Source organism: Drosophila virilis, chromosome 3 (genome assembly GCF_030788295.1).
Source record: "Drosophila virilis strain 15010-1051.87 chromosome 3, Dvir_AGI_RSII-ME, whole genome shotgun sequence".
Lineage (NCBI taxonomy): Eukaryota > Metazoa > Arthropoda > Insecta > Diptera > Drosophilidae > Drosophila > Drosophila virilis.
In genome coordinates, this window is record NC_091545.1 from 14,122,626 (window position 1) to 14,149,815 (window position 27,190).

The 27,190-nt window shown below is 40.2% G+C and overlaps 2 protein-coding genes and 1 long non-coding RNA gene across 5 annotated transcripts; 2 read left to right on the forward strand and 1 right to left on the reverse strand.

The window, feature by feature from the left end:
• Positions 1 to 8,995, forward strand: Grl62b (Gustatory receptor-like 62b). The gene is made up of 3 exons (XM_015176155.2): positions 1 to 114; positions 7,642 to 8,661; positions 8,714 to 8,995. Exons 1-3 carry the CDS (start codon positions 1 to 3, stop codon positions 8,993 to 8,995), a joined length of 1,416 nt encoding a protein of 471 aa, XP_015031641.2.
• Positions 8,996 to 9,089: 94 nt separating this feature from the next.
• On the forward strand, positions 9,090 to 10,483 carry Grl62a (Gustatory receptor-like 62a). The gene is made up of 2 exons (XM_002047408.2): positions 9,090 to 10,196; positions 10,268 to 10,483. The coding sequence occupies exons 1-2, from the start codon at positions 9,090 to 9,092 to the stop codon at positions 10,481 to 10,483; spliced, it is 1,323 nt and encodes a 440-aa protein (XP_002047444.2).
• A 14,640-nt stretch (positions 10,484 to 25,123) lies between these two features.
• Positions 25,124 to 26,522, reverse strand: LOC26530494 (uncharacterized). Of its 3 annotated transcripts, none has more exons than XR_011416387.1 (4): positions 26,072 to 26,522; positions 25,632 to 26,006; positions 25,379 to 25,564; positions 25,124 to 25,316 (listed from the first exon to the last, which is right to left on the reverse strand). It is a non-coding gene; the product is annotated as an uncharacterized lncRNA (long non-coding RNA). The 3 variants fall into 3 exon arrangements; XR_004303648.2 differs by having other exon boundaries at positions 25,620 to 26,006; XR_011416388.1 differs by lacking the exon at positions 25,632 to 26,006 and having other exon boundaries at positions 26,072 to 26,520.
• Between the last annotated feature and the right edge of the window lie 668 nt (positions 26,523 to 27,190).

The window sequence follows — 27,190 nt, forward strand, 5'->3', positions numbered from 1 at the left end:
ATGACGTTCCAAAACGACATAACTCCGCGCGGTATTATGGAAATAGCTCTGCGGGGAGATATGACGTTCCAAAACGGCATAGCTCCGCGCGGTATGATGGATAATAGCTCCGCGGTGAGATATGACGTTCCAAAACGACATAACGCCCTCCGCTCGGATGGAAATAGCTCCGCGGGGAGATATGACGTTCCAAAACGACATTACTCCGCGCGGTATGATGGAAATAGCTCCGCAGGGAGATATGACGTTCCAAAACGACATAACGCCCTCCGCTCGGATGGAAATAGCTCCGCGGGGAGATATGACGTTCCAAAACGACATTACTCCGCGCGGTATGATGGATAATAGCTCCGCGGGGAGATATGACGTTCCAAAACGACATAACTCCGCGCGGTATTATAGGTAATAGCTCTGCGGGGAGATATGACGTTCCAAAAGGGCATAGCTCCGCGCGGTATGATGGATAGTAGCTCCGCGGGGAGATATGACGTTCCAAAACGATATAACTCCCTCCGCTCGGATGGAAATAGCTCCGCGAGGAGATATGACGTTCCAAAACGACATAACTCCCTCCGCTCGGATGGAAATAGCTCCGCGGGGAGATATGACGTTCCAAAACGACATAACTCCGCGCGGTATGATGGATAATAGCTCCGCGGGGAGATATGACGTTCCAAAACGACATAACTCCGCGCGGTATTATGGGTAATAGCTCTGCGGGGAGATATGACGTTCCAAAACGACATAACTCCCTCCGCTCGGATGGAAATAGCTCCGCGGGAAATATGACGTTCCAAAACGACATTACTCCGCGCGGTATGATGGAAATAGCTCCGCAGGGAGATATGACGTTCCAAAACGACATAACTCCGCGCGGTATTATGGGTAATAGCTCTGCGGGGAGATATGACGTTCCAAAACGACATAACTCCCTCCGCTCGGATGGAAATAGCTCCGCGGGAGATATGACGTTCCAAAACGACATTACTCCGCGCGGTATGATGGAAATAGCTCCGCAGGGAGATATGACGTTCCAAAACGACATAACTCCGCGCGGTATGATGGATAATAGCTCCGCGGGGAGATATGACGTTCCAAAACGACATAACGCCCTCCGCTCGGATGGAAATAGCTCCGCGGGGAGATATGACGTTTCAAAACGACAGAACTCCGCGCGGAGATATGACCTTCCAAATCATCACGATTTTTTTTAGAGGTCGGTGCGAAAATCGAAACCTTTTCGATGATTATACCCTGAACCCATAAAAATGGGTATAATGGTATATTTGTATTTGTGCAAAATCCAAATGTATGTAACAGGCAGAAGGACGTTCTCCGACCCCATAAAGTATATATATTATTGATCAGCATCAATAGCCGAGTCGATCTAGCCATGTTCGTCTGTCTGTCCGTCCGTTCGTCCGTCCGTTCGTATGTATGAACGCAAGGATCTCAGAACATATTAGAGCCATCGACTTGAAATCTTAGATGTAGGTGCTTCTAGTGCCTGCGCAGATCGAGTTTGTTTCCGATAATCGATAACTTACTCCGTTTCCAAGCAATCGATAAAAATCGATATCGATATCCTGTTTTTGGGAAATATTGGTAATAAGAGCTAGAGTCCCCAAACTTGACATATAGCTTCTAAAATAAAATATATATATGCATTTGATTTTGGAAGAAGAGGGTTCAGGGTATCCCTTAGTCGAAAGCTCCCGATTAGAACCTCTTGCTTGTTTTCTTTTCAGACAGACATGATACGAACTACTTTGAACTTTAAGGACCTTCACGAGTGACAAAGTAAAGTTTCCCAGTATCGTCCTTTAATTAAGCCAGATATAGTTATTTTAAGTTTAAATAAGATAAAATTATAATTTACTTTTGATTTGTATGCTTCTAATAGATATAAATTCGAAGATAACAAAATACAATTTTATAAATTTAAAGAAAAAATAAATCAATTATTTCATTAAATAAAAAAAATCCTGTATTCTTATTTCCAAGGGCCATATGGATAAAAAACATTAAAAAATCAACGGTCTTTAAAAAGCATCTATTGGCAAACACTGGCTGCCGAGATTTTTGTTCAAATCTGCCAAAATGCCAGGCGAACAGGATGGCAAGCGGTTACTCACGTTTTTTTTCAAAATCGAGGTCGGTGCGGGAATCCAAACTTTTTCGATGATTTTTTTTTTAATATCTCGGGTAATAGCTCCGCGCGGAGATATGACGTTTCAAAACGACAGAACTCCGCGCGGAGATATGACGTTTCAAAACGACAGAACTCCGCGCGGAGATATGATGTTTCAAAACGACAGAACTCCGCGCGGAGATATGACGTTTCAAAACGACAGAACTCCGCGCGGAGTTATGACGTTTCAAAACGACAGAACTCCGCGCGGACATATGACGTTTCAAAACGACAGAACTCCGCGCGGAGATATGACGTTTCAAAACGACAGAACTCCGCGCGGAGATATGATGTTTCAAAACGACAGAACTCCGCGCGGAGATATGACGTTTCAAAACGACAGAACTCCGCGCGGAGATATGACGTTTCAAAACGACAGAACTCCGCGCGGAGATATGACGTTTCAAAACGACAGAACTCCGCGCGGAGATATGACGTTTTGAAACGTCATATCTCCCCGCAGAGCTATTACCCATAATACCGCGCTGAGTTATGTCGTTTTGGAACGTCATATCTCCCCGCGGATCTATTACCCATCATACCGCGCGGAGTTATGTCGTTTTGGAACGTCATATCTCCCCGCGGAGCTATTTCCATCCGAGCGGAGGGAGTTATGTCGTTTTGGAACGTCATATCTCCTCGCGGAGCTATTTCCATCCGAGCGGAGGGAGTTATATCGTTTTGGAACGTCATATCTCCCCGCGGAGTTACTATCCATCATACCGCGCGGAGCTATGCCCTTTTGGAACGTCATATCTCCCCGCAGAGCTATTACCCATAATACCGCGCGGAGTTATGTCGTTTTGGAACGTCATATCTCCGCGCGGAGTTCTGTCGTTTTGAAACGTCATATCTCCGCGCGGAGTTTTGTCGTTTTGAAACGTCATATCTCCGCGCGGAGTTCTGTCGTTTTGAAACGTCATATCTCCGCGCGGAGTTATGTCGATTTGAAACGTCATATCTCCGCGCGGAGTTCTGTCGTTTTGAAACGTCATATCTCCGCGCGGAGTTCTGTCGTTTTGAAACGTCATATCTCCGCGCGGAGTTCTGTCGTTTTGAAACGTCATATCTCCGCGCGGAGTTCTGTCGTTTTGAAACGTCATATCTCCGCGCGGAGTTCTGTCGTTTTGAAACGTCATATCTCCGCGCGGAGTTCTGTCGTTTTGAAACGTTATATCTCCGCGCGGAGTTCTGTCGTTTTGAAACGTCATATCTCCGCGCGGAGTTCTGTCGTTTTGAAACGTCATATCTCCGCGCGGAGTTCTGTCGTTTTGAAACGTCATATCTCCGCGCGGAGTTCTGTCGTTTTGAAACGTCGTATCTCCGCGCGGAGTTCTGTCGCTTTGAAACGTCATATCTCCGCGCGGAGTTCTGTCGTTTTGAAACGTCATATCTCCGCGCGGAGTTCTGTCGTTTTGAAACGTCATATCTCCGCGCGGAGCTATTACCCGAGATATTAAAAAAAAAAACATCGAAAAAGTTTGGATTCCCGCACCGACCTCGATTTTGAAAAAAAAACGTGAGTAACCGCTTGCCATCCTGTTCGCCTGGCATTTTGGCAGATTTGAACAAAAATCTCGGCAGCCAGTGTTTGCCAATAGATGCTTTTTAAAGACCGTTGATTTTTTAATGTTTTTTATCCATATGGCCCTTGGAAATAAGAATACAGGATTTTTTTTATTTAATGAAATAATTGATTTATTTTTTCTTTAAATTTATAAAATTGTATTTTGTTATCTTCGAATTTATATCTATTAGAAGCATACAAATCAAAAGTAAATTATAATTTTATCTTATTTAAACTTAAAATAACTATATCTGGCTTAATTAAAGGACGATACTGGGAAACTTTACTTTGTCACTCGTGAAGGTCCTTAAAGTTCAAAGTAGTTCGTATCATGTCTGTCTGAAAAGAAAACAAGCAAGAGGTTCTAATCGGGAGCTTCCGACTAAGGGATACCCTGAACCCTCTTCTTCCAAAATCAAATGCATATATATATTTTATTTTAGAAGCTATATGTCAAGTTTGGGGACTCTAGCTCTTATTACCAAAATTTCCCAAAAACAGGATATCGATATCGATTTTTATCGATTGCTTGGAAACGGAGTAAGTTATCGATTATCGGAAACAAACTCGATCTGCGCAGGCACTAGAAGCACCTACATCTAAGATTTCAAGTCGATGGCTCTAATATGTTCTGAGATCCTTGCGTTCATACATACGAACGGACGGACGAACGGACGGACAGACAGACGGACATGGCTAGATCGACTCGGCTATTGATGCTGATCAATAATATATATACTTTATGGGGTCGGAGAACGTCCTTCTGCCTGTTACATACATTTGGATTTTGCACAAATACAAATATACCATTATACCCATTTTTATGGGTTCAGGGTATAATCATCGAAAAGGTTTCGATTTTCGCACCGCACGGAGTTCTGTCGTTTTGAAACGTCATATCTCCGCGCGGAGTTCTGTCGTTTTGAAACGTCATATCTCCGCGCGGAGTTCTGTCGTTTTGAAACGTCATATCTCCGCGCGGAGTTCTGTCGTTTTGAAACGTCATATCTCCGCGCGGAGTTCTGTCGTTTTGAAACGTCATATCTCCGCGCGGAGCTCTGTCGTTTTGAAACGTCATATCTCCGCGCGGAGTTCTGTCGTTTTGAAACGTCATATCTCCGCGCGGAGTTCTGTCGTTTTGAAACGTCATATCTCCGCGCGGAGATATATAAAAAAAATATCGAAAAAGTTTGGATTCCCGCACCGACCTCGATTTTGAAAAAAAAACGTGAGTAACCCCTTGCCATTTTGTCGATTTGGGTCAAAATTTTGAATTAAGCACTTACGATAAAAAAAAGGAACTTAAATAGCATTGCAGAAAAAAGTCGCAAAAACCATGCTGTTAAAATGCGAAGCAGATGCGCATGAATGTGTGTTTGTACATGTATACAGAAATTCTTAAAGATGCTGCTCCATTCAATTGCGCAGTTGCATATAACTTTGGTTTTTAACCGATCTTTATGAAATTTTCTACAGTATCTCTTATTGTATCATAGAATATTTGTGTATACTGAAAGAGTCAATTGCATATAAATTTGGGCTTAAATTTCTTGGCAATAAAAGTTGGGTTATTCACTTGATTTATAGCTCTGGGATGGTAGCGGAGAGGTGGCGATAGGTATAAAATGAAAGATACTTGACAAATATATAATATTTAAGAAGCAATATATCATGTTTCGTGACTCTAGCTCTTATTATTTACCAAAATTGCCCAAAAAACGGGATATCGATATAATTTTTTATTTTTATCGATAATCGTATAAAAACACATATTAATAACAATATATAAACATTTCATGTCAAAAACATAGACAAATACGCACTCTGTGTTCTTGCAGATTATTAAAGGACATGGCGCGCTAGGATAGTGTACGAATCAAATTACACAAAATGTATTTAATAAATTTTTCTAAAAATCGATGGGTTTATAAAAGTTGTGGACCCAAAAACGAGTCGTTTTTAAAGACAACCTTGACAATCTTGATGATTTTTTGGAATATCTCCAAATAATGTCCGATTTTGGAATTTTATACCATTTTGGACTCGTAAGAATCAGTACTATCGATTGATATACAAAATAGAGCATCTTCATTTTGATCCAAATTGGCCAAAATGGCAATATACTCGAGATATTAAAAAGTTTTTTCAAAAATGATTTGATTTTCGAGCCGACCTCGGTTTTAAAAATGTTGCTTGCTTTAATTTGAAATTAAGGTCAACATTTATATATTAATTTTTTGTTACGTTACGTGTCCAAATGGTAGAAAAAACGACAATTTCGCGCCATTGAGAACGGCGAAGATTTATGTCGATACACCACTGAATTTTTGGTTGTTAAGAGTCCGGTAACAAGGAAGCAACTGTTCTTTAAATTATCTGTAATTGGTTAAGCTAACGAGCGCAGAGCGGAAGTTGCATTTGGTGTTGGTAGACGTTGGCTCAGGGTCTCCGCTAGTCGAGCACTTCCGACTAGAGCTCTCTATATTGTTATATTACTATATACTCAAAAAATACACAACTTACCAATGTGGGACGTCATTTAGCCGAGTATTAGTCATGTGTTCTTTTCAATTACAAAAATATTATTATTAATCAAATAAATCAAAATATTATTAGATTATTAATTTTATTTGGTATATTTAAAGTTACAACATTCTCGCAGCTCTATACTTTTTTCGTAGGCTTAAATAATTTTTTTTATTAAGTTTGTTGTTATTACTTTCTTCGGAATGCCCCTGTGTGCATATAAAGTGGACATATCTAAAAAACATGCATAAATCATCAAAAGCAACGCTGACAACTAATGAAAGCATGCAAAAATTTATAGCAGCCAAATCGACTAAAAAGAAAAGTCTGCTGCGCAGACTGCGCTCTCAGCCATCGGGCCATTTAAATTGAAAAAGAAATTTAAAATAGGTAAAAATGAATTCATTTGCTTTATGCACAGCTCGCAAAAAGCGGCAATAAAAACATGCAAGCAGCCCACCGGAAATGCAGCCCAATTTTTGTGCGGAAGTTTATTTGTGGCGACACTATCACAGGGGCGCCTCCATTTTTTTTTTTTTTTGCAGGTGGAAGCTTCTGGAATGTGACACGATGCGACGATGGCAATGTGGCCGCGGCCATGTATAAAATTCTCACAATTGCAATTTGTAATAAAAACATGCAGTTTTTTGTCATTGTTATGGGGCGACTTTTATCGCATACTTTCACAGAGATACGGGCACTATAATATTTCTGGCTGCGGCATGTGCTGCACTCGGAACGACTGAAATTCGACAAATATACTTATACACTACCCGTCTACTGCTTTCAGAAAGCTGTTCTTTTAGATAAACATAACACATCCAAATTAAGAAGAATTAAGAAATAGGTTTTCTTGAAGAAAAATAATATTGCAAAATTTTGATACTGCGCTTAACGATCATTTCAACTATCTAATTAAATAACATTTAACCTTAAACCAAAATCTCAGTTAACAGATGTGAAAAGGCAGGTTCCCGAAGCGAACCTTATGGCCAGGCATTTGTTTGAACCATGAACAATGAATTTGCAGCTTACTTGCTAGGGTATTTAGAGTACAACACGCCGCATATAATTTGTTATTACATTTTTTAAAAAAAATTTTTTTGGTTTCTTTATGCGATTTTAAGTGCTCTCTCAATTTTATATTCCCATATCAGAGTGTTAACTATTAAAGGTCTCTCCCCCACAATATAAACAGAGCATGAAATATTGCTTGTCGTTATAGTTCAAGTGTCCTTTCAGCCACGCTTGCTCTCGCATGTATTCTCTATAAGTATACATATATATCCATATATGTCACACTTACTATTCAATGGGAAAGCTAATTAACATGCGGAAACACTTTTGTGGCACTCAGTGTTGCAAACAACTGGCAGCGATGCGTACGCATACAACGGTCAAAGGTTTCTGCCTGTGCCACTTGCTGTGCATGTGGCGTGTGACTGCGAGATTGGGTATCTATCTGGGCTACTACAACGTGGGCTATGCGCCGGATGGTCAGTTTGTGTGGGACGAGCAGCTCTATGTGCAGATCATGAGCGTGGCGAATATGATTGCCTCACTGGCGTATCTGTGGCTAAGCCAGTGCTGGATCTACGATCAGCTGCTGTTCCTTCTCTTCGTGCCGCTCTACATCTACTTTCAACGTCTGCGCCAGCATCTGACCAATCTGCTGAATGCCTGCGCCCAAATACATGGCGCACTGCAGCGCGTGCTGGGCGACAGGATGTGTGTGCCCCTATGGCGGGAGTGTGTGCTGACACTGCTGTTGCCCGTCGAGCTGCTTTTGCTGTTTGCCTGGCAGTGCCACATGTACTACAGCTATCAGTCGTGCTTCATGGCTGGCGTCGCTTTCATCTACCACATGCAGCTGCTCTTTTTGGGCAACTATCTCATCTGGCTGGCCAGCATCTACCGGGCGCTGAACGTGTTTCTGCAACAGCACATGACCAGCTCCCGCGTGGGTATTTTGCGCACCATACTGCGGGAGCAAGTGAGCATTTGGAGCGTGCATTGGCACATCATACGCTACTTTGCCCCGCATCTGCTCAGCTTTGTGGCGTTGATTGCGTTGCGTTTTAGCCAAGTGCTTCTAGACTGGCGACCCTCCAATGTACTCAACATCGATCGCCTACGTCTGGTGCATCTGTTACTGCTTCTGATATCATTTATAACGCTGCTGATCAGCTCGTATGATTTGCAGAAGCAGCGTGGCCAATTCTATGGCAATTATCTGCAGCTAACGGATCGCTTGGAGTACTTTAAATTGAAGTCCTGGTGCCTGCTGCGCAACCAAACGCTGCCCATGCCGTTTGGCCTGCCCATACTGCGACCCTTCGCCAGGCCACAGCACAAACGGGATGTCATTAGCATGTTGGTCAGTGTGACGGTTGTGCCTTGTCCATGGCTTAATCAAATGTTTTTCACAGTTTTCCAGCAATTTACCGGTTACACATCTACGCCAAAAACCCCTGCCGCTGGCCATCCTGGGTCTGAGTACCCATCAGCTACAGCTGACACTGCCCATGCTCCTCGACAGCTTCATTAAAGTGTGCTGCCTGGTGTTGCTCTCCCTTTGGTTGTATTTATGGCAGCACACACACATGCATATCAACTTTTACAACAGCTATACGCAAGGTAATTTCGATATTAATGTGACGCAAACAATTAGCCAGGTCTATCGCTGGTATATGTACGATGAATTAGAGTAAATTGTCTGTTAATTAGCCATCTATTCATAATAATTCATGCTCTCAATAAATGAATATGTAGTCAATAATATTTTCGATTCAGTTCATTATCAACATGCGGCGCTTTGAGTTGCTGTATCAACTGCTGAAATTTCAGTGCTTCGTCCTGAATTGTGTGGGCTTTTTGAAGATACGCTTTGATAGGGCTCAGCAGCGCTATCGTCTGGACTTAGGCTGCTGTTGTCTATTTGCCTACTTCCCCAGCTTTCTGCTCGTGCTACTTAACTTTCTGCATTTATATCTACGCTGGGACTTGGAGACCCTTAACGCCAACCTGAACGAGCTGGAACCCGGCACGCAACCTGAATTAGATGTCTTGGATTGCATCAGCCAGATCTGCCAAAATGTGGCATATGTATGGATAATCATCAGATGTTTGACCTGCAGGCTTCAGCTTTGGTATATGGTGGATCAGGCCCAATCGATCTTTAAGCATCTAACTTCTTTGCTGCGTGAGCGTTTTGTGCCCAAATGCTCTTGGGTACTGTTCCTGCTGGGCGCTCAGCAGTTTCTCTTGCTGCTGCTGCTGACCTGGAAACTCTTCTGGCTGGATAGGCCGCCGGCATATGATAACGCCTATAATATCATCAGATATGCCATGGGTGCAGTGCATCTGCTTTTGGCTCTGCTGTTGAGTCTGCACCTCTTTCAGCATTTGTTGCATGCAGCACTGCTGCAATCGCTAAATCAGGTATTGCAGCAATTGCAGTTGCCGCATGATCTTAAGCTGCTGCGTCAGTTGTTGCACGTGCAGCCTTTGCTTAAACGAATCCAACATTTGGCTGCCTACTACTTTAGGGCCACATTTTGTTGGTACTTCTTTGTATTGTGCTTCAAATGTGGCACCTTTGTGAGCGAATTCAGCTACGATGAAAACGTGTTGTTGCAGAGCCAAAAGAGTCAGGACGACATTGAGGATGAAGCCGAGTGGATGGGCATGGAAGCGCTACCCACTCGTGGCCAGCTGCTGACCTCGTCAGCACTGCAACTGTCATGGCAAGTGGCAATATTGTTGCCTCTGCTATGTGCGGTAAAGTTGCAGCTGCGGGAGCATAAAAAATTGTTTAACAACATCTGGAAAATAGAGTTTCCCAGCAAATCAGCGACTTCTAGAGCAAGACTTCAGCGTGGCTGCACTGCTAAGGACACCATCAGCTTTTTGGTAAGCGTACAATATTTTATATATTAACTGATTTGTTTATGTAACATATATAATTCTCTATCCAACTGCAGCTCAGCACCCGAGTGCCTTTCGCAGATTATCGTCCACAATCTATCAGTTTTATGGCTTGGAAACCGAATGCGAATACGGCTGTTATACAATTCGTTGGCATTATTAGAGGCTGCAAAATGTTGCTGCAGGTGGTGCTCTGCACCGTCATCTCAGATTTTGTGCAGCAAATGGAGCTGAGGCACCTGCAGAGTTGCCTAAAAGAGATCTCCAATTAAACAAGATCTAAAATAATATAAGCACATTTAAAATTCGGCGTTCAGAAATGCGACTACATTTGAGTTGAGCTACAATAAACTGTGCAAATTGTACAATAATTAAATTAGCATATAAATTATTCAAATGACAGCCCACAAAGAGCTGCATGTTGGCTCTTTAACCTGCACGCGCCACAATTACATAATGAACAACAAACGGCGGGCGGCCCCTTTGAGCGGCCACTTTAACGACCTGCCCAGCGGCAGCCATGTCCGGCATAAACCTATATACTTATATATACTATGTAACAGAAAGGTATAAAAAGGGCCAGGGCTTTCAACTTGAAACTTTTGCCATTATAAAGATAAAGTAGGCGAAGGCAGCAACTTGTTGTTGTTGTTATGTTGTTGTTATTATGATGCGCCTTTCTTGAAATTTACCTTTTCCAGGCTTTCTGTCGGGTAATTTATGCATAAACTTGATTGAATTTGCTTTCGCATTCGCATTCGCAAGATTTCAGCACACTTACACATTGTAAAAAGGCAGAAGAAATCAAATGAAATTCAATATATTAACATAAATCTCAGGCATTCGCTGGCGCATTTTACTTATATGCAAATATCAATTGCACATGGTGAAAAAGTCCAAGTGGAAGTCGATCGATTTCAATAAACTTCATGCCACGAACTGGCAACATATATGTACAAATGTGCAACATATGCTTTAGTCAGGAAATTCAATCAAAGGCGCAACACGAGGCTAGAAGTCAGTGCACACATCGATGCACACCGAAGAATGCATGCACTGCCTGAACAGATTGCCTATAAGAATTTCATTATGGACTTAAATTCAAACTAACTGCAATTAATAAAAGATTAAAACTTAAAATATTAATAATAAACATAATAGATTAGTATAATAAATAAATATAATATTTATTTAAATACAATATTTATAACTATAATAATAAATGTCAGAATAATAATAAAATTAATAATACAAATATTATAAAAATGATAATTTTAAAAGGAGAGCTTTATGAAATAAATGACAGTATCTACCTTCGATATTGACAGACCAGACAGCAAGTATTTTGTTTATTTGGAGATTACATTTTTCAGAGTTTCGGTACTTAACTGGTTTATTCAGAATAATTACAATCAACATATTTACTTTATGTTTCAAATGCGTTTGGCCAACTAAATTGACTTGGTGCACTGCCTTAAATGAAGTTATCGCATGTCAATTGCCAGTTGTAGCTATTAATCTCTTGAAGAGCTGGCCAAGCGGCTTTAAAGCACACCTTCAACAGTGTTGGACGCTGTCGCCGACGCCATTTTGTCGGCCATTTTGTCGCGCTGTGTAGGCGCCATGCAGCGGCCATGGCTGTTTATGGCTTGCATGATTTCTTCGCCAGCTTTGCTGGTCTGGCACTTTGACTGCCTGCCAAATGGCCGCTGCCAGTGCAGAGGGCAAAAGGCACATGGCTGAAACATTTCAGGTCAAATATTTGTTGGTGCCGAATCGAATTTCGCTATCGTTTTACACGTGTCGCGCAAAGTCGCCCCAACGTTATTGATTATGCTGAGAATTGTTTGCTTTAATTTGGCCGGTTGCCTTGGTAGGCGTTCCAGCTGTCAATTTGGGATTGCATACATAATTAATGTACAATGTACTTGTTTACAGACATGTGAAAGCTAAGGCAGCTGCACGTAGATTCCGACAGCTGATGATTGTCGAAATGTGCGACACATTTGTGGTTAATGAAATTTTAATTAGTGCGAGACAAGCGACAAAACTGCGTCCAAGAATTAACATAATTGTAAGAGCAAACAGCAGCAGCACCATCATCATCAGCAGCTGAAAAATCAATGATAAGATCATATAAGGGTCGGTAGACGGCAATTACATGCATCAAAGATTCATATCGTTAAACGCTGCGGGGTGTGCTTACCATCTTTTATAATGCCGTAATAATGACTTTATCTTTGAAGCAGGCAATAAATCTCTTAGACCCAATGGAGCACAGATAAAGAGGGCTGCCACCACGGCTGTGCTGCCAAGGTCCTAAATGAAATATTACACATAAGCCACTTGGCTCTGGGGTTGTTTGTAGTGTGTGGTTATTGTTGTATGTGTGTGTGCGTTTCTGTGTGGGTTCTTCTCGCATAAAAGTTAATTAATATGCCATGGTTAGCTGCTAAATACAGCGCAAAATATGCCAACAACTTGCCTGACGTCAGTTCTCTGCCTGCGCGTGTCTGTGTGGTCAAACATGGCGTATGCGTAATGCCTTGATGCATAATTCTATGTATGCGTCATATGGATATATCAGCGATTGATTCGGCTACCAGCTATCAAAAGAAACAAATTTGCATGCAAATTTCAATGGGCGCATTGTCGACTCTGGATAACAAATAAAAACCAGCTGGAAATATGCAAAATCCGAATCTGCGCATCTATGTAAATATTTATTATAGTCTGCCATGGACTTTACCTGCCATTGTTGCTCTCGTGTGCGTTTTCATTTCAGGATGAGAAGAAAAATATGTTCGATTTTTATCAAATCCGCATAACAATGAACTTTTTTGCAAAGTTTCATCTGCAGCCCCCACAAAAATATATAAATACATTTCACTCTACCCTAAAAAAATAAAGAACTTGTTTCCGTTACTGTGACTGATAAATACGTATAGATATTGAAATCTATTTGTAATTTTTGGATGAAAAGAAGAAAGTATGAGAGAGAATTCTTGATGAAATTGTTAGCGTAACATTTCTCTACACACTTTTGATTAAATTCGCTAAATTTTTTTCCTTTTTGTTTTTCCTTTTCCCTGCCTGCGGCAAATAAAAGTTTGAGGGGGACTTTCTTTGAATTTGCGTTGTGATTTTTCAGAGCATAAAACGAAATTGAAGGCAAGCCACGAATCGAGCTCCATGCACGGGGGCGTGGCTTTATAATTAATGTCGGGCAGCCATAAATTTCAATACCAACTTGCAATCAGATAAGCCTACAAAAGCCAATTAGCCAAACGCACTTGTTGAAGCAAAAACGATAATTATTTCGCCACAATAAATAAGACGAAAATAATAAAAAAAAAAAGCGTAAACAGAATAAAATGTAAAATTAACCGCAAATAAGTGCATAAATAAAGATAACGTATAACTCATAAATAAGCGTGGTATTATGCATGAATAAACAGTAGACATTTTAATGAGGCTAGTGGAAATGGAAAATGGGGGAAATGAAATGTGAAAATATTGTAAAGAAGCGCAGCTGTCAGTTAAACTTATTATATAATTAAGTGCAATTTGTGAGCACTAATTGCAACTGTTTTTCCGGCTTCATTTGCAGCTAATTGTTTAATGTGCGGCACGCAAGTAAAATACGTAAATAAAATCAACACAACGCACTTTAACAAATGTAATGGCGACTTTTTTTTAATCTTCAATATCGTTTGGTATTTAGCAGCATAATTAACCTACTTTCGAAGGCTTAAATAAAGTTAATAATATATATATACAATGATATTTGACAATTATGTTAAACATCAACAAATATTACAATAATGTATTAAGCCATTAGCATAATGTCATCAATCATAACAATCGGCTTAACTATGACGAGTTTGGGGCAATTCATAGCTTTAAAAATTCAACAGAAGAATGTTGCCATGGCCTTGACACGAACAGATTTAAGGCCGGATTGCTAATATTTTGTATTTGCCATTTACCGAGGCCAAAACTGGATTAGCTGGGTACAGAAGAGACTAAGCATGATCAAGAACGATTGATCAGAAAACGATTTGATTGAATCATTTCATTTTGTGCTTAACTGAGTAGTTCTTTACAGGGAAGAGAGGAAGGAAATTTTACGCTTCAACTTGGCTTCACATATGTGAAATTCCAGGTTCACAAGCTGAACTTTATGGCAATAGACATGATTTAGAGAGCTCTTTACTTTTAATTAAGCAGAATCTATATATGGCTTTGACACATTTTGCGGTTTCACAAATACTAACAAAAATAAGTGCCATTCATGTATAAAATTTAATAATATTTTGTTGTTCATGTTTTTAATTCCTGAACAGATTTTAATTAATCACTAACAATTTGCGCCGCGTGATAGCAAATGTGACCACAATTAATATGTCTGATTAATTGAACAACAATACGAGGAGACAGCGAAACAAACTGATTTTAATATTAATTATCAAAGTGTATGCATGCATTAATATTATTTGTGGAACTTTTCCTATTTTTTTTACAGATGCTATTTACACACTCATTAAAAGCAGACAACGCTTCAGCGAATTTGCTTTTTGTTTCTTTTCGGTGTATACCCTGTGAGCTAAACAAAATGGGGTATGCCAAAATTATATATATTTTCAGACAGAAAGACATGAATGGAGCTTACATATGAAAGTACACAATCAAATTTGTCAAAATACCTCCAGTTACAGTCAATTTCTTGTGGACAACCTTTACTCGGCTTAACTTCAGACCCAATTACTCGGTACCTACTGGTGGTATAGTCTATACTAAATGCTTTTTTTCTTTATTGTTTTTGTTGTTTTTTTTTTTATTTTTTTGCTTTGCGCATATTTAATGATGTTTATATTTAAAATATTAAAATGACGCATTTGGTAAATAATGCAAAGCATTTTTATTTAATTTCGCAGAGTACTCAAAATTAAATTGCTGCCCTTGCGAGGCACTTGTGCCTGTACAGTGAACTCTTTTTTTGTGCTGCTACTTTTTGACATTTATTAAGCTGCCTCTGCGGACACACGGAGCAAAGTTGGTAGCGCAATGTGGCGGAAAGCTACTTCAGCTTGTTATAAAATGCAAGTCGCCTGACAAAGAGTGCTGCACACTTCCTGAATTATGAGCAGCGGTGCGGAGCGGACCAGAGTCGGTGAAAGGGGATGGCTGTGTAGGTGGCGTTGCATGTGGGGGTGGATATGATGACGGTGGTTTTGGTAGGCAACTGCCAAACAGTCAGCAAAGTCAAGCGGTGCAGACGTCTGGCAAAATGAGAAGCTGATTTTGATTCCAGTTGCAGTCGGCGCAGCTTCTCGTTCCACACGGAAGTGTTTCCTTCTTCTTCTTCCACTTCTTTTTGCGGGTAAAAAATGTTTATTTCATGTTTTCAAGTCCGGGCACGTCGTTTGCTTGCAGATGCTCGACTTGGTTCTGGTTTTTCAGCCGGTACTAGTTTTATTTCTCTGCCCCAAAATGTTTTTGCTCATTTTACAGGGGCACACACGCACACACTGAAGTGCGCTTAATCTTATTTATTTATAGTGCAGCCCACCTGCCCACCTGCCTGTCTGTTCATCTGTCTGTCTGTGTCTACCTTGCATACTTATGTTGTTGGCTGGGATAAGTACTCGCAGCTCTTCACAATTGTAGGCTCTATTTACACATGAAATGCAGCGTATATCGATAGCAGCGCACTTAAAGCTTTAAACCGCCACGAGATACTGTGGGTGCGAATGTAATTGAATGCACTCGACCGTTAAATGCGCTGCAGCCACAGGCTCTTAACTGTGCAACAATCAAGTGCTGGCACCAGCGCCACCTGCCGGTCAGAAGTACATACTACGTACAGCCACTTATTGAATGTTGCTAACCTAATCAAAATTACTTAATTATTGGAATATAATTATTGGAATATATATGTATATTTTACTGCCTCCATCACTCGCTTGTCTCTCTCTCTCTCTCTCTCTCTCTCGCTTCCTCTCTCACGAACTAAAGAGTGTAGTGTATTAGTAGTAGTGTAGTGGGCTAAGCATAGTATGTTAGTATAACACATGTCTCTTTAGCTTCTACACAGTTAACTACCTCAAGCAACGCAGACAAATTGGCATTATAGTTGTGGCAAAGTTTTTGGGTACACTTTAAAACATTTGCATGTGAATCGGAATTTGAAACGCTATTGAGTCGGTGTTGGCTGTTTAAAAACTTGCTGGCAATCAAATTGTTAACAGCACTGGCTATAAAACTTTTCCTAAAAGAAACTTTTGAACGTTCACACACACATACACTTAGCTGGTGTGCTCTTGATTGAGTTCGGCAAAAGGCACAACGTTGCATGAAATTAACACCTTTTATGCAATTGGCAGCGCACCCGAAACGTCATCATGATGTAGCTTAGAGCATTTGTGGCGCCGCCAACTTGTTGCACATGCAAATTTAAATTCGCACCCCGCATGATACGCCCCGTACGCCCCTTGCCAGTCATCGATACTTTGCTGATGCCAGCAAAATTTATTGCTAGCGTTCAGTTTTGTCTGTTTTGCTTGGACAAGGAACAACTTGGCTATGTACATGTATATATATATTTATGTATATCTATATGTAAATGTGAGTTCACACTGGGCTTAGCCACTGTAAATTTAAGCAGGGGAAGCATTTAATTTTCTTGGTGTCATCAGCAGTCAAACAGCAGCGAGCTGTTAAGCTCATTTCACATGTTCGAGTTTGGTGTCCTTTCGTTTTGTTCGACTTGTGTGTTTACATGTGTTTGCTCAAAACAGCGCACGCACATTGACCCCAAGAACATTTGTTTGGTTAGCCAGGGGCTTGGGGTTCTTGGCCCGAATGATAAGCTGACCGTTGAAAACCAACACAGATTTATTTGCACTGACCCAAGCGGGCGACAAGCCGCTGGCCAAATCATGTCTAGACAACTAAGCACATATTTAGTGCCAAGGCAGCAAAGTTTTCGGTTTGCAATAAGCTCTCTGCTCACAACCCAAAAGGTGGTCCGTAGCAGCACACACCCAGCCCCCCACGAGCCCGCTCTGCAGTAGCTGACTAATGACCGCCAATTAAAGCCATCTTGGCCAATTGTTTTCAAGCACTTAACGTAATCAACTGCTCGCTTTAATTTAATTTGAAGCTTTCAATAATTATTGCACAAAGAACCATTTTCAATTAAATCAAAACAACAAAAAAGCGACGTATCAATAATAAAAAACTGTTCCCTGCACGCAAAACCGCAACAAAAAATATGTGTCCAACAGTTTTCTGTGGCGTTTGCTGCCAGCTGACCGGAAGGGTAAAAACACTCAGCTGGTTGCTGCGTGGTACAGAGTACCATATAAAGTATTTTTTTTGTGGAGTGCCCTTTGAGCCCTGAAATACCGTGCGGATATTTGATTGTATAAATCATTAAGCTATACAATTAAATAAATAAAAAGTATTTAAGTCTACAAATTTTAATATAAATAAAAATACAACAAGACTGCCAAACTGCCGGTTGAAGCTGGAACTCTCATATTTTATTAACCACGAATTAAGCTGGAAGCCGGTTCAGTTTGATAAAGAACCGGTCCATGTTTTTTCTAAAAGCGATATTATCTTTTTATAGGAATTGATAGCCTTTTGAGTATTTGGAATGGCAATTATAACAGTCTCATTGATTTCTGAAAATTACTGCCTAGTTTCAACAAATAAAGATACTTAATTATAATAAATTTAGTGTCTGATTATACGTTGTTTTATTGCACAACCAACAGAAATTTGATTCACTCAGCTTAACCGCCGTGAAAACTCATCAAGCTGAACAAGAGAATATTATCCTTGATATAAGTATTACAGCTTAGTTATAGTCCTTAAAAATATATATAACAACCATAAATATAGGACACTTATACAAGACCTTCTGCTGCCAGATCAGAGTATAAATGAAAAAATGAAAAAAAAAATGTATTTCAACTAAAAATATGCCACAGGTAGCGCATGAGCGAAACCAGCAGCAGAGCGTTTTTGCAATTATTTGCATAAAAAAATTGAAAATGCAACATGTAACTTTGCAAAGAAAAATAAAAAGAAAAAATTGCAACTCATGCATAACCAGTTTTTACCCGTATTGTAGTTAAATTTTAATGCACAGAATCAGGCTTAAATTTTTGTTTTCATTCCAGCTGTAGCAATAAAATACCAAATAATCAAAAGCCGTCTGTGAAATAAAAAACAAAGCGTTACGCATACGCAACGTTTTCCCAATGGCAGCTGGGTAGACCGACAGACTGACTGAGTGAGAGACTGGCTTGCTGGCTGATTCGCTACGCTTTTGTTGACATTTACGCCTTGAACGGAATGCAAACTTCATTAAAACTTGCAGGCAGGCAGGCACAATTATTAATGAGAGTCCCGCCCAGTTGAGTTCACAATTAAGCTCGTTACGGCATTTAAGTGCTGCTCATTAAAGCAGCAAAAAGGGCGGAGGGGTTGGAGATAGAGCATACGAAATATGCGTAATTAGCAGGCAGCTCTCATAAATCAACAGCGCACATAAATTGAATGCAGTTAACTCAGCTGCAAGCGGCAACATTAAAGATACAAAGATACAAAACTGCAGATACAAATTGTGCGCTTATCGCAATTACAGCCTCGAGCATAAGCACACACACACATACACGCACACACACACACAGACAACTGACAGCTGCCTATACCAAGTTATTAAAAAACTTTCATATTGGCCTCGAAGATATGCTTATAAACTATGCCCAGGCCTATGCTGGTCCAAGGTCGGCAAGACAGCAAGGTCGGCAAGACAGGAACAAATACCAACATATTCGATGGCCATTCGCATAAGCATGTGTGAGTACATTTATTAAACAACTTTTTGGGCAAGGCAGCGGGACAACAACTAGCAAACAGCTCGAACGACTGAAATGAACCATGTGCTTGTGTTCCTGAAAATAGCTTCGCCCAAATTTCTGCCAATATTCTGCAACCGATTTGACTAAGAAATTTTCTTATATTTACTCCAACAAATTCATCAAATTAAAACGAATTGATTTACCGGAACACTTACATAGATTATACGTATGTGCCATTTTATTGCCTGGCCCGCCCACAACACACCGCCCATCTGCAACCCACTGTGTTAAATGGGCAAGCCTAAAAGCATAGTAAACTCTGTGCGGAAATGACACAAGTTCCGATTCCGACGCGCGGCTCTTAACTGCCAGGCGGCAGGCCACAAACGACCCATAATAATAGACTATTGCAACAACAACAATAACAGATGCATACTAATACAAGTCGTTTGACTACAAAAACATTTAACATTGACTTCTACAGCTGACCAACTGTTTATTTCCTTTGGCCTGGTCAATCAACGCTGTTGCAGTACGTTTTAGCCAAATAAATTGTGCATTGAAAGTCTTCCACAAATCTTATTGAATTTGCAATCGTTGTTGTTGCTCTTGCATTTTGCATTATTTATACAATTGGCTTACGTTATTTGCTGGCAATAAATGAAACGAAAAGAAAGCTTTTAACTTAATTAAAACTCTTTGATTGATTTCCAGCTTAATTTGAACTTGGGGATAAAAGGGTATTTATTTTTCAAACATTTGCTGCAGAAACATTCCCAAGGGTTTCAAGAAAAGCTAACTGCAATTGAAATGACATTTTAAGCATACAAGTTTCGAAAAGATACAGTTCTGTGAACCATATTATCTGCAAGCATTACTAAAGTTCATAAACTTTGTGGCTCAACCAAACTTAATTTCACACAAACAACTTAGCAACCAATGCTGTTTGTATTGATTGTTTTTGGCTTAACTGTTTTTGTTAGCTTATGGTCGGAGTACTATAAACACATTTTATATGCACAGAAACTGAGCTTAAACAAGCCAAGGCACTTAAGGCTGCACAAATTAGCAAATATTTGAGTATAAATATTTTAAATATATCATGCGGGTGCCGAAGACTAAATACCCTCACAGACAAACAGACCGTTTTATTAAGTTTTGGTTTGAATGTTAGGATAAGCTCGTTATTGCTGGAATTTTTATACAAGAAGTCGATTTAGTTATAGCTCACTTCTAGACATTACACGTTGCATGAAAAAATTGTAACAGCTGTATAAGCAACCTGAATTTTCATCACTTCGCTTTCTATACAAAATTGTTATAAGCATCAAAATGCCCGGACACTGTAATTTTCTGACAGACTCGGTGACAACTGAAGCTGTAAACAATGTAAAATAATTTACTTTAATATTTTGCTGCAATTAAATGCATATCAAAAGTGTCAAAATATGTGTGTACAACATGGCGTATGACAGACGCTGACAACGACAAGAAACGTGTCAGAATGACACGCACAATACGCAAACGAATACTTTGGCGGTGGTGGTGCAAAGTGGTTTTTGGTGGTGTTACAACAGCTTCCGCTACCCTCTTTCGCGCGCAATGTAAAAAACATTGTCTACTTTTCAGCGCAAGCAAAGCAAACTCACATGAGCTGCTTTCGTGTCCTCCTGAGTTTGTGTGTGTGCTTGTGTGAGCGTAATTAAAAAACTTTTATTATTTGAGGCATGTGAGAGACACAGCGAAACACACATTTGACAACTGAGCTGCGCTTTATGCAAATTATAAACATTTTAAATTGTGACCTGTCTTCAAATTAGGTTTGCACACTGTCGTGTAATCCGATGAACTTATAGCAAAAAAAAAAACTAAAAGATTAAATGCAGCAGCATGATGCCGCACAGTACGCCTTTATTAAAGGCAGGCGAGTATAAGGGCATGGGCGTGGCTGGTTGTCTGATAAGAGACTCACGGGCAATCCAGTCAAGTGTGCGGACAGGGCAGCGTCTTAATCCTTTAACTGACACGAGCTTCGGCGAGCGGAAAGAGCAAAGCAGAAAGGGCGGCAGCAGCAGCGAGTCAGCCTGCCAGCCCAGACAATGCAGTTGCGCTTTAATTAAATTCTTTTGTCGCAGCTTTTGTCCGCTTTTTGTACATGCAAAACGCGAACACTTGGCGCCAGCTGCACAAAAACGAAATTAATAAAAACGCCGAGGCCAATCATTGGCCTTGCTTGGAGGATTACGCCACACATAGAATTGCCCCCGGCAGAAAAAAGAAAAAATTTAATAAATTTCTTTGCGTGGCAAAGTGTATGTCAAGAGACGCCTAACCAGAGAAATGGCACTGATTTCCTTTGCAACTATTCAATTTGCTGCTAATATAAATGAGCAGGCATCTTCTTCTTCCAACTGTTTGCTGTGCAATTTGGCATTGCCAAATTCTAGACGCCTCTTATTGACATTGCGGCTGTGCCAGCTGCCGCAGCTGTCGATAATGTGGTTACAATATTTGATTGCTTAATATTGAATTAATTTAACATGTGGCGGCAATGCGTAAGCGGCTGCCCTTTTGACCAAACAATTTGTGTATGATTGTGTGTGACAACCATTTAAAATGCAATTAGAATATGGCTCAAAGTGCAGCATAAAGTTGTGCCCATGAAATATCTTTAGTAAATTTCTTGCCTAGGTGCATGCTAAGCAATTTATAGCCAATGCATAAAAAGTTTTGCAAAATGCGCTGACCTGTCGCATATTTAGAAATAAGAAAGGTCTGGGTACAAGACAGCCACAACGAAGCTGTTGTACTCTTCAGACCAAATCTTTACGGAAAAATCAGTTATATAAGCTACAGAAATGTTATACCTATTGAATAGGTTAAAGCTTGCTTGAAGCTTCAATTATATTTGGAAGTTTGGAATATATAAAAGCATGCTGAAGGCTGCACTGAGCTTTGATGGCTGAGTGTTAATATAACTAAAAGTTTCCGCATGTTGCTAGCAAATATTAAAGCTCGTTTGAAGCTTCATTGAGCATTCTAGGCTGAAAGTAAAAGATAAACAAGTTTATGCCAAACTTACAGATCAATAAATTGTATTTCCTGCACATATTTTAGCTCGCTCTACTTGCTTCAACTGCGGCTAAGCTTATAAAAAAGAATACTTGTTCGTAGTTTGTTAAAAGTCTTCTATTTTGGTATATATATATATATGTATTGTCAGCAATATGATTATGATGCATGGTGTTGATGAATGACCCAACTGCAGTGTAATATGAGGCTGCACTGTCCGAAGGAAAAACTTTGTCCTAGTCCGAAGTTGTTTGCCTAAATGTATGCAATACAATTTTTCAACTTTCAACAAAACAACTGAGGCGTGCAAAAATTGTTGAACAGGCAAGGCAGCGAAGTTAACGTCAGCATTAGGCACACGCATACGAAAACACACACACACACCAACATCAACACAAATTGAAGTGTGTGTGCTTGGCATTAAAATCCAAAACTTATAGAGCTGCCCTGGCATTGTGCAGGCCAAGTTCACACTAATATAAATGTGCTGTGACTTTACGTCTATGCACATATATTTCGTTTTCCTGACCAGGCAAATTGTTTGACTCTCCGTCCAAATTGAAGCGCTTGGCAAATATTTTCAGTACAGTCCGCAGCTAAGCTGGACCAGCAGACGCAGCAGCAGCAGCAGCAGCAGCAGAAGTGACGTGTGCGACGGCTTCTGGAAAATTGTTGCCGGAAAAATAGCAACATAACTGCAAATGAAATTTCGTAGATTTCGCTGCAAAGTAAATGAAGAATAATGTGCAAAAGCAAATTGCCAAAAAGGGGCGTAAGCGACAGCAACAGAAAATAGAAAATACACAAATACACAACTAAGAAGATTTTAGCTGTTAGCCTAACCTAACTAGAAGATACTCCTTGACACTAAGAGGATACAATTTGCAAAGGATTAACTTAAGGCGCCATAAATATTATTGCGCATCAGCTTTGGCAACCACAGAAATTGGCAAGTCTAAACAAAAGATTTACGCTGCGATTGTTAGCTTTCTATGCCCGCTTTCAGCAGCTCTTTGTGTACTGGGTATGCAAAAAAAAAAAACGAGAACAGCACAAATTATTTTCATTGTTGCTGACACCTCAGATGCTCGCCAAGATGCCGACAAAGATGTGAGCCCGGCGATGGAGCAACTTTTTAATTAAGAAATCTTGCGGCATTGCTTAAATATTTCAACTGCAGCTGCAACTGTTGCAACTGCAATTGGTTCCTAATTAAGACATAAACGCACGCGCTGCCACTTGAATAATTTGTGGCCAACCCAAAGTTCGAGGCGTGGCACCAATTCAAACTTTTATTTATGGTCATAAAATGCAATTACACATCATCTTTAGCACGGCTGAACGGGCCAAACAACATCCGCTTGGGCGCAACAGCCCTAATCGAACATATTTCTTTCTCTGTAGCTGAAAAAATACAAGCAATAAAATGATGAACATTCAGCTGCCGTACGCAGAGATACCCTTTATATAGATAATCATAAGCTAATTGGAGTCTATGCCAATTAGTTACTAAGACCACGTGACGCATGATTAATGTAAATATATATTTTAATAACACTCATCCTGTATGTAGCCTTGACTAATATACCCCTTCTATAAAGATTTGCTGGGGTATAACAATAATATGGCGCCAGTTTAGTGGGCCGATATTTATGGTAAGTTTATGAGTTTTTATGGGCACAGTCACAGTTTTTGGGCGACGTGTTGGCTATGTTTGTGGGCAATCTTGTGGGGCACGGTATAAAATATTGAAACGAGTCATATTCTTATTCAATTACGTGTGACACAGGGCGTGGGTGTGTATTTGTGGGGATACGGGTCCGGGTGTGTGGGTGTGTGTCACAAGAAGGAATCGAGTTGTTAGGTTAATCAGCATAAAAATAAGCAGCGGGCAGATAGAATTGAAAGCTGCCTTCGACCTTGCCTTAGTCTCTGTGGCGACTCAACTTTTGCAGCGGGATACACGCCCACAGATATTTGCATGCTATTTATACACACAAGCACACACATAGACCACACACACATGCTCGCTTGTGTATACACGCTTGCGTATTTGAATGAACTGTCATGCAAATACACGACACATATACAACATTGAATGTCTCACAACTCACTTGAGCTTAAAGCCAGTTTTCTGCTTGTCATACGCCCCACCGCACCGCTGCTAGCCCGATGCCCAACGCCCAACGCCCTTAGCCTTCAGCTTAATATGGTCGTCTCTGTCAGCCCGTCTGCTGGCAAAATAGTTTCCTGTGGTGCGCTCAAGTCGTAAAGCTTCTTTAGAGTATTTATGTTGGTTATTAAATGGATTTGCCTCGCACCATGCAACGATTTCAATTGGATTTGCGTGGCATGGCAGTTTTTATGCGTTGCACACACACTAACACGTACACCCCCACACACCCGTGCAGCTCTGTGAAAAGTAGCTACATAAATGTTTATGCCACGGCTATCACATGCTTATAACTTCCTGTCCCACACTCAGCCTCTCACTCACACTCACAACGGAAAGCGTTAAATGTAAGCACTTTATCGAGCGCTACAAGTATTTGCTGGGCATATATTTGCGCGAGGACCAAACACCTTTCAATTTTATTGAGGCTTTTAGTTAAATTACAAGGCCAAAACTTTTGCCACTACAATAACTCCAAACGCTGCCACGCTTCACTGAGCACTCGGATCTGGCCTAAAAGCACTCGCAAGCCCACAGCCCCGGGAAATGTGAAACCTTAACCTTGTTCAATTTGTTACAGATTTTATAAATGTTGCTGTTATCCATTTGTGGAGGCGTCTAAAACCGATGCGAAATGTCAATTTTATGCCACTTGAAGATTGACAAAATTATTTATCAAACTAATAACAATATTAATAATAATAAAATTAATAATACGAATAATATTATTAATTATATTAACATTTTATATAATATGAAGTTTTATATATTTTAATAATAATGTATTACATATTTTTGGTGTCCTTATTTTATATATTTAAATATCTGAATGTCGCACAGCCTTTGGGGTCATAATTTAACCTATTTTAATGAAGTACTTTAAGCATTCATATTAATGCATAAAGCGCATTCTGCATGCCTGCGGTTAACTCTTTTGCCGGTGCTTAACGTAATATGCGTCTTGTCAGCGCGTTTAAGAACCTTCTGAAAATATTTGAATTGCTGTCTCATAAAAATTAAGTAAGTAAAATGCATGAATTACGCACAGGCTGTTGCGTGTCACTCACGGATGCTGCTGATGATCAATCTTAATACGATTGCGATTAATTGGCGGGCCATAAAGTGGGAGCAGTTTATGCTTGATTGATGCCCTAACGAAAAGTCTGCAGGGTATGAAAAAGGCGTTGATATGTGATGTACTTTGTCGAGATGGAGAGTGGGAGTTGGGCAACCTGTTAAGAATGCGTATTAATTAAACGAATTTTGCCAGGGCATCTTCCCATTTACAATTATTTATACATTGTATTGGCAGAGTTGACCTCACGTTGTTTGGGTTTCATTTTCGCTTAACGTTCGTTTTGAGCTATGCTCGGCAAGTTTTTCTTTTGTTTGTGCCAGCTAATTAATGGCCCAAAGGGTCCGCTTGGCCTTTTGTTGGCTGCTGCCGCAGCATCTCGCCATTTTCTCAACTGATTAGTCCCGCTGCATTGTCAATGAAGAACAAAGGTTGGCTCTGAGCTGCCAGAGCAGCCGCTATTTACCCAGAGTTGGCGCAGTGTGCAGTGCGTATTTATTTAATTTGCTGCTTGTTGGGCATTTAATTAAGCGTAGCCGCTGCTGCTGCTGCTACTTCAGCTACTGCTAAGCTGCAGTTAAAAGTTGCCTTTTGCTGTGCTGAATTTTAAAATCATCGAATCGCCAGTGGATATACTTTGTAATGAGTTTATTTGTTTGCTTACGGTTTGCTGTTGTTGATTTGGCTGAAAGATGCTTTCAATTCGCTTTCCGGCCAGCAAATGAGCCAAGCAACCCGCAAATGTGGCAACAATAATCTAAAAAAATAAGCGTTGCCAGCCTTTCGCTTTTTTTATTTTACACAACACGACAGCAGCTGCTCTGTATGAAAACAACAAGAGCAACCAGAAATGCAGCAGCAGCAGCTACAAAAACAACAACAGTGCAGTCAAAATAAACAAAACAGGTGCGCATTATTCAGCTGCTGTATGCGAGAGGGGGGCACAGGCTCTGCGGGGTTGCGGGGCTAGATGCCAGCAAGCACACTGCGGATGTTGTCGCACGGCCTGGCCGACTAAAGTGTCTGCGAAAAAGTCAAAACAACAACAAGAACCACAGCCACTGGCTAACGAGACACAGTCATTCACTGTGTGTATATGTTAGCCATGTGTACAGTGATGAACACGTTTATAGAAACAACTTTTAGCAATAAAAGATATGTATTATTATTGCAAGTATGAACAATACTGTATTGGCTCAAAAAATAAATGAGAATGTATTGCTGCGCTTGCAGACCAACAGATAATTCAAAATTTTAAATTGTATTGTTTAAATTAGAATATTTCAATATGACAAATAAATATATGTAGTTAATCCCAGGTTCATGAACGTAGAAAACCAAGTTTACGTTCGAAACGTCAAGGCTGGGAGCTGGTTAAACGAAACAACCAAAAGTTTTTCTTAATATTTAACAAATATCACAGCCACAATATAATTACATAATTAATAATTAGTTGCTCTTCTTTATCGAGTGATTCGAAAGAGAAAATATGTGTTCTACAACTTTTATGAGCCTGCTTATAAAATCCTTTATACCAGAGAAACAAGAGCTTTAAAGCCCGAACAGCCAGCGTTAACCAGTATAATGCATTTACCAAGAAAAATAAGTAATATATATAATATATTTTCTTAAACATTTTTCAAATTTCTTAGATCTAGGCAGTCCTTCAGTTGGCTGTCTGGGGACGCTGAGCTGGAGCCGACACAAAATTGAGAAGTAGTCATTCGAAATTCAGCGCTGCACATTAAGATACATTTTTTTTTATTAATTTTATCGAAAAAAT

What these genes read in the sequence shown, in the direction of transcription:
- Grl62b (XM_015176155.2), top strand. Translation starts at nt 1, where the DNA reads ATGACGTTCCAAAACGACATAACTCCGCGCGGTATTATGGAAATAGCT. An exon ending in TGATGGATAATAGCTCCGCG is followed by an intron (nt 115 to 7,641) that starts GTGAGATATGAC and finishes TGTGGCACTCAG; the next exon opens with TGTTGCAAACAACTGGCAGC. An exon ending in GGGATGTCATTAGCATGTTG is followed by an intron (nt 8,662 to 8,713) that starts GTCAGTGTGACG and finishes TGTTTTTCACAG; the next exon opens with TTTTCCAGCAATTTACCGGT.
- Grl62a (XM_002047408.2), top strand. Translation starts at nt 9,090, where the DNA reads ATGCGGCGCTTTGAGTTGCTGTATCAACTGCTGAAATTTCAGTGCTTC. An exon ending in AGGACACCATCAGCTTTTTG is followed by an intron (nt 10,197 to 10,267) that starts GTAAGCGTACAA and finishes ATCCAACTGCAG; the next exon opens with CTCAGCACCCGAGTGCCTTT.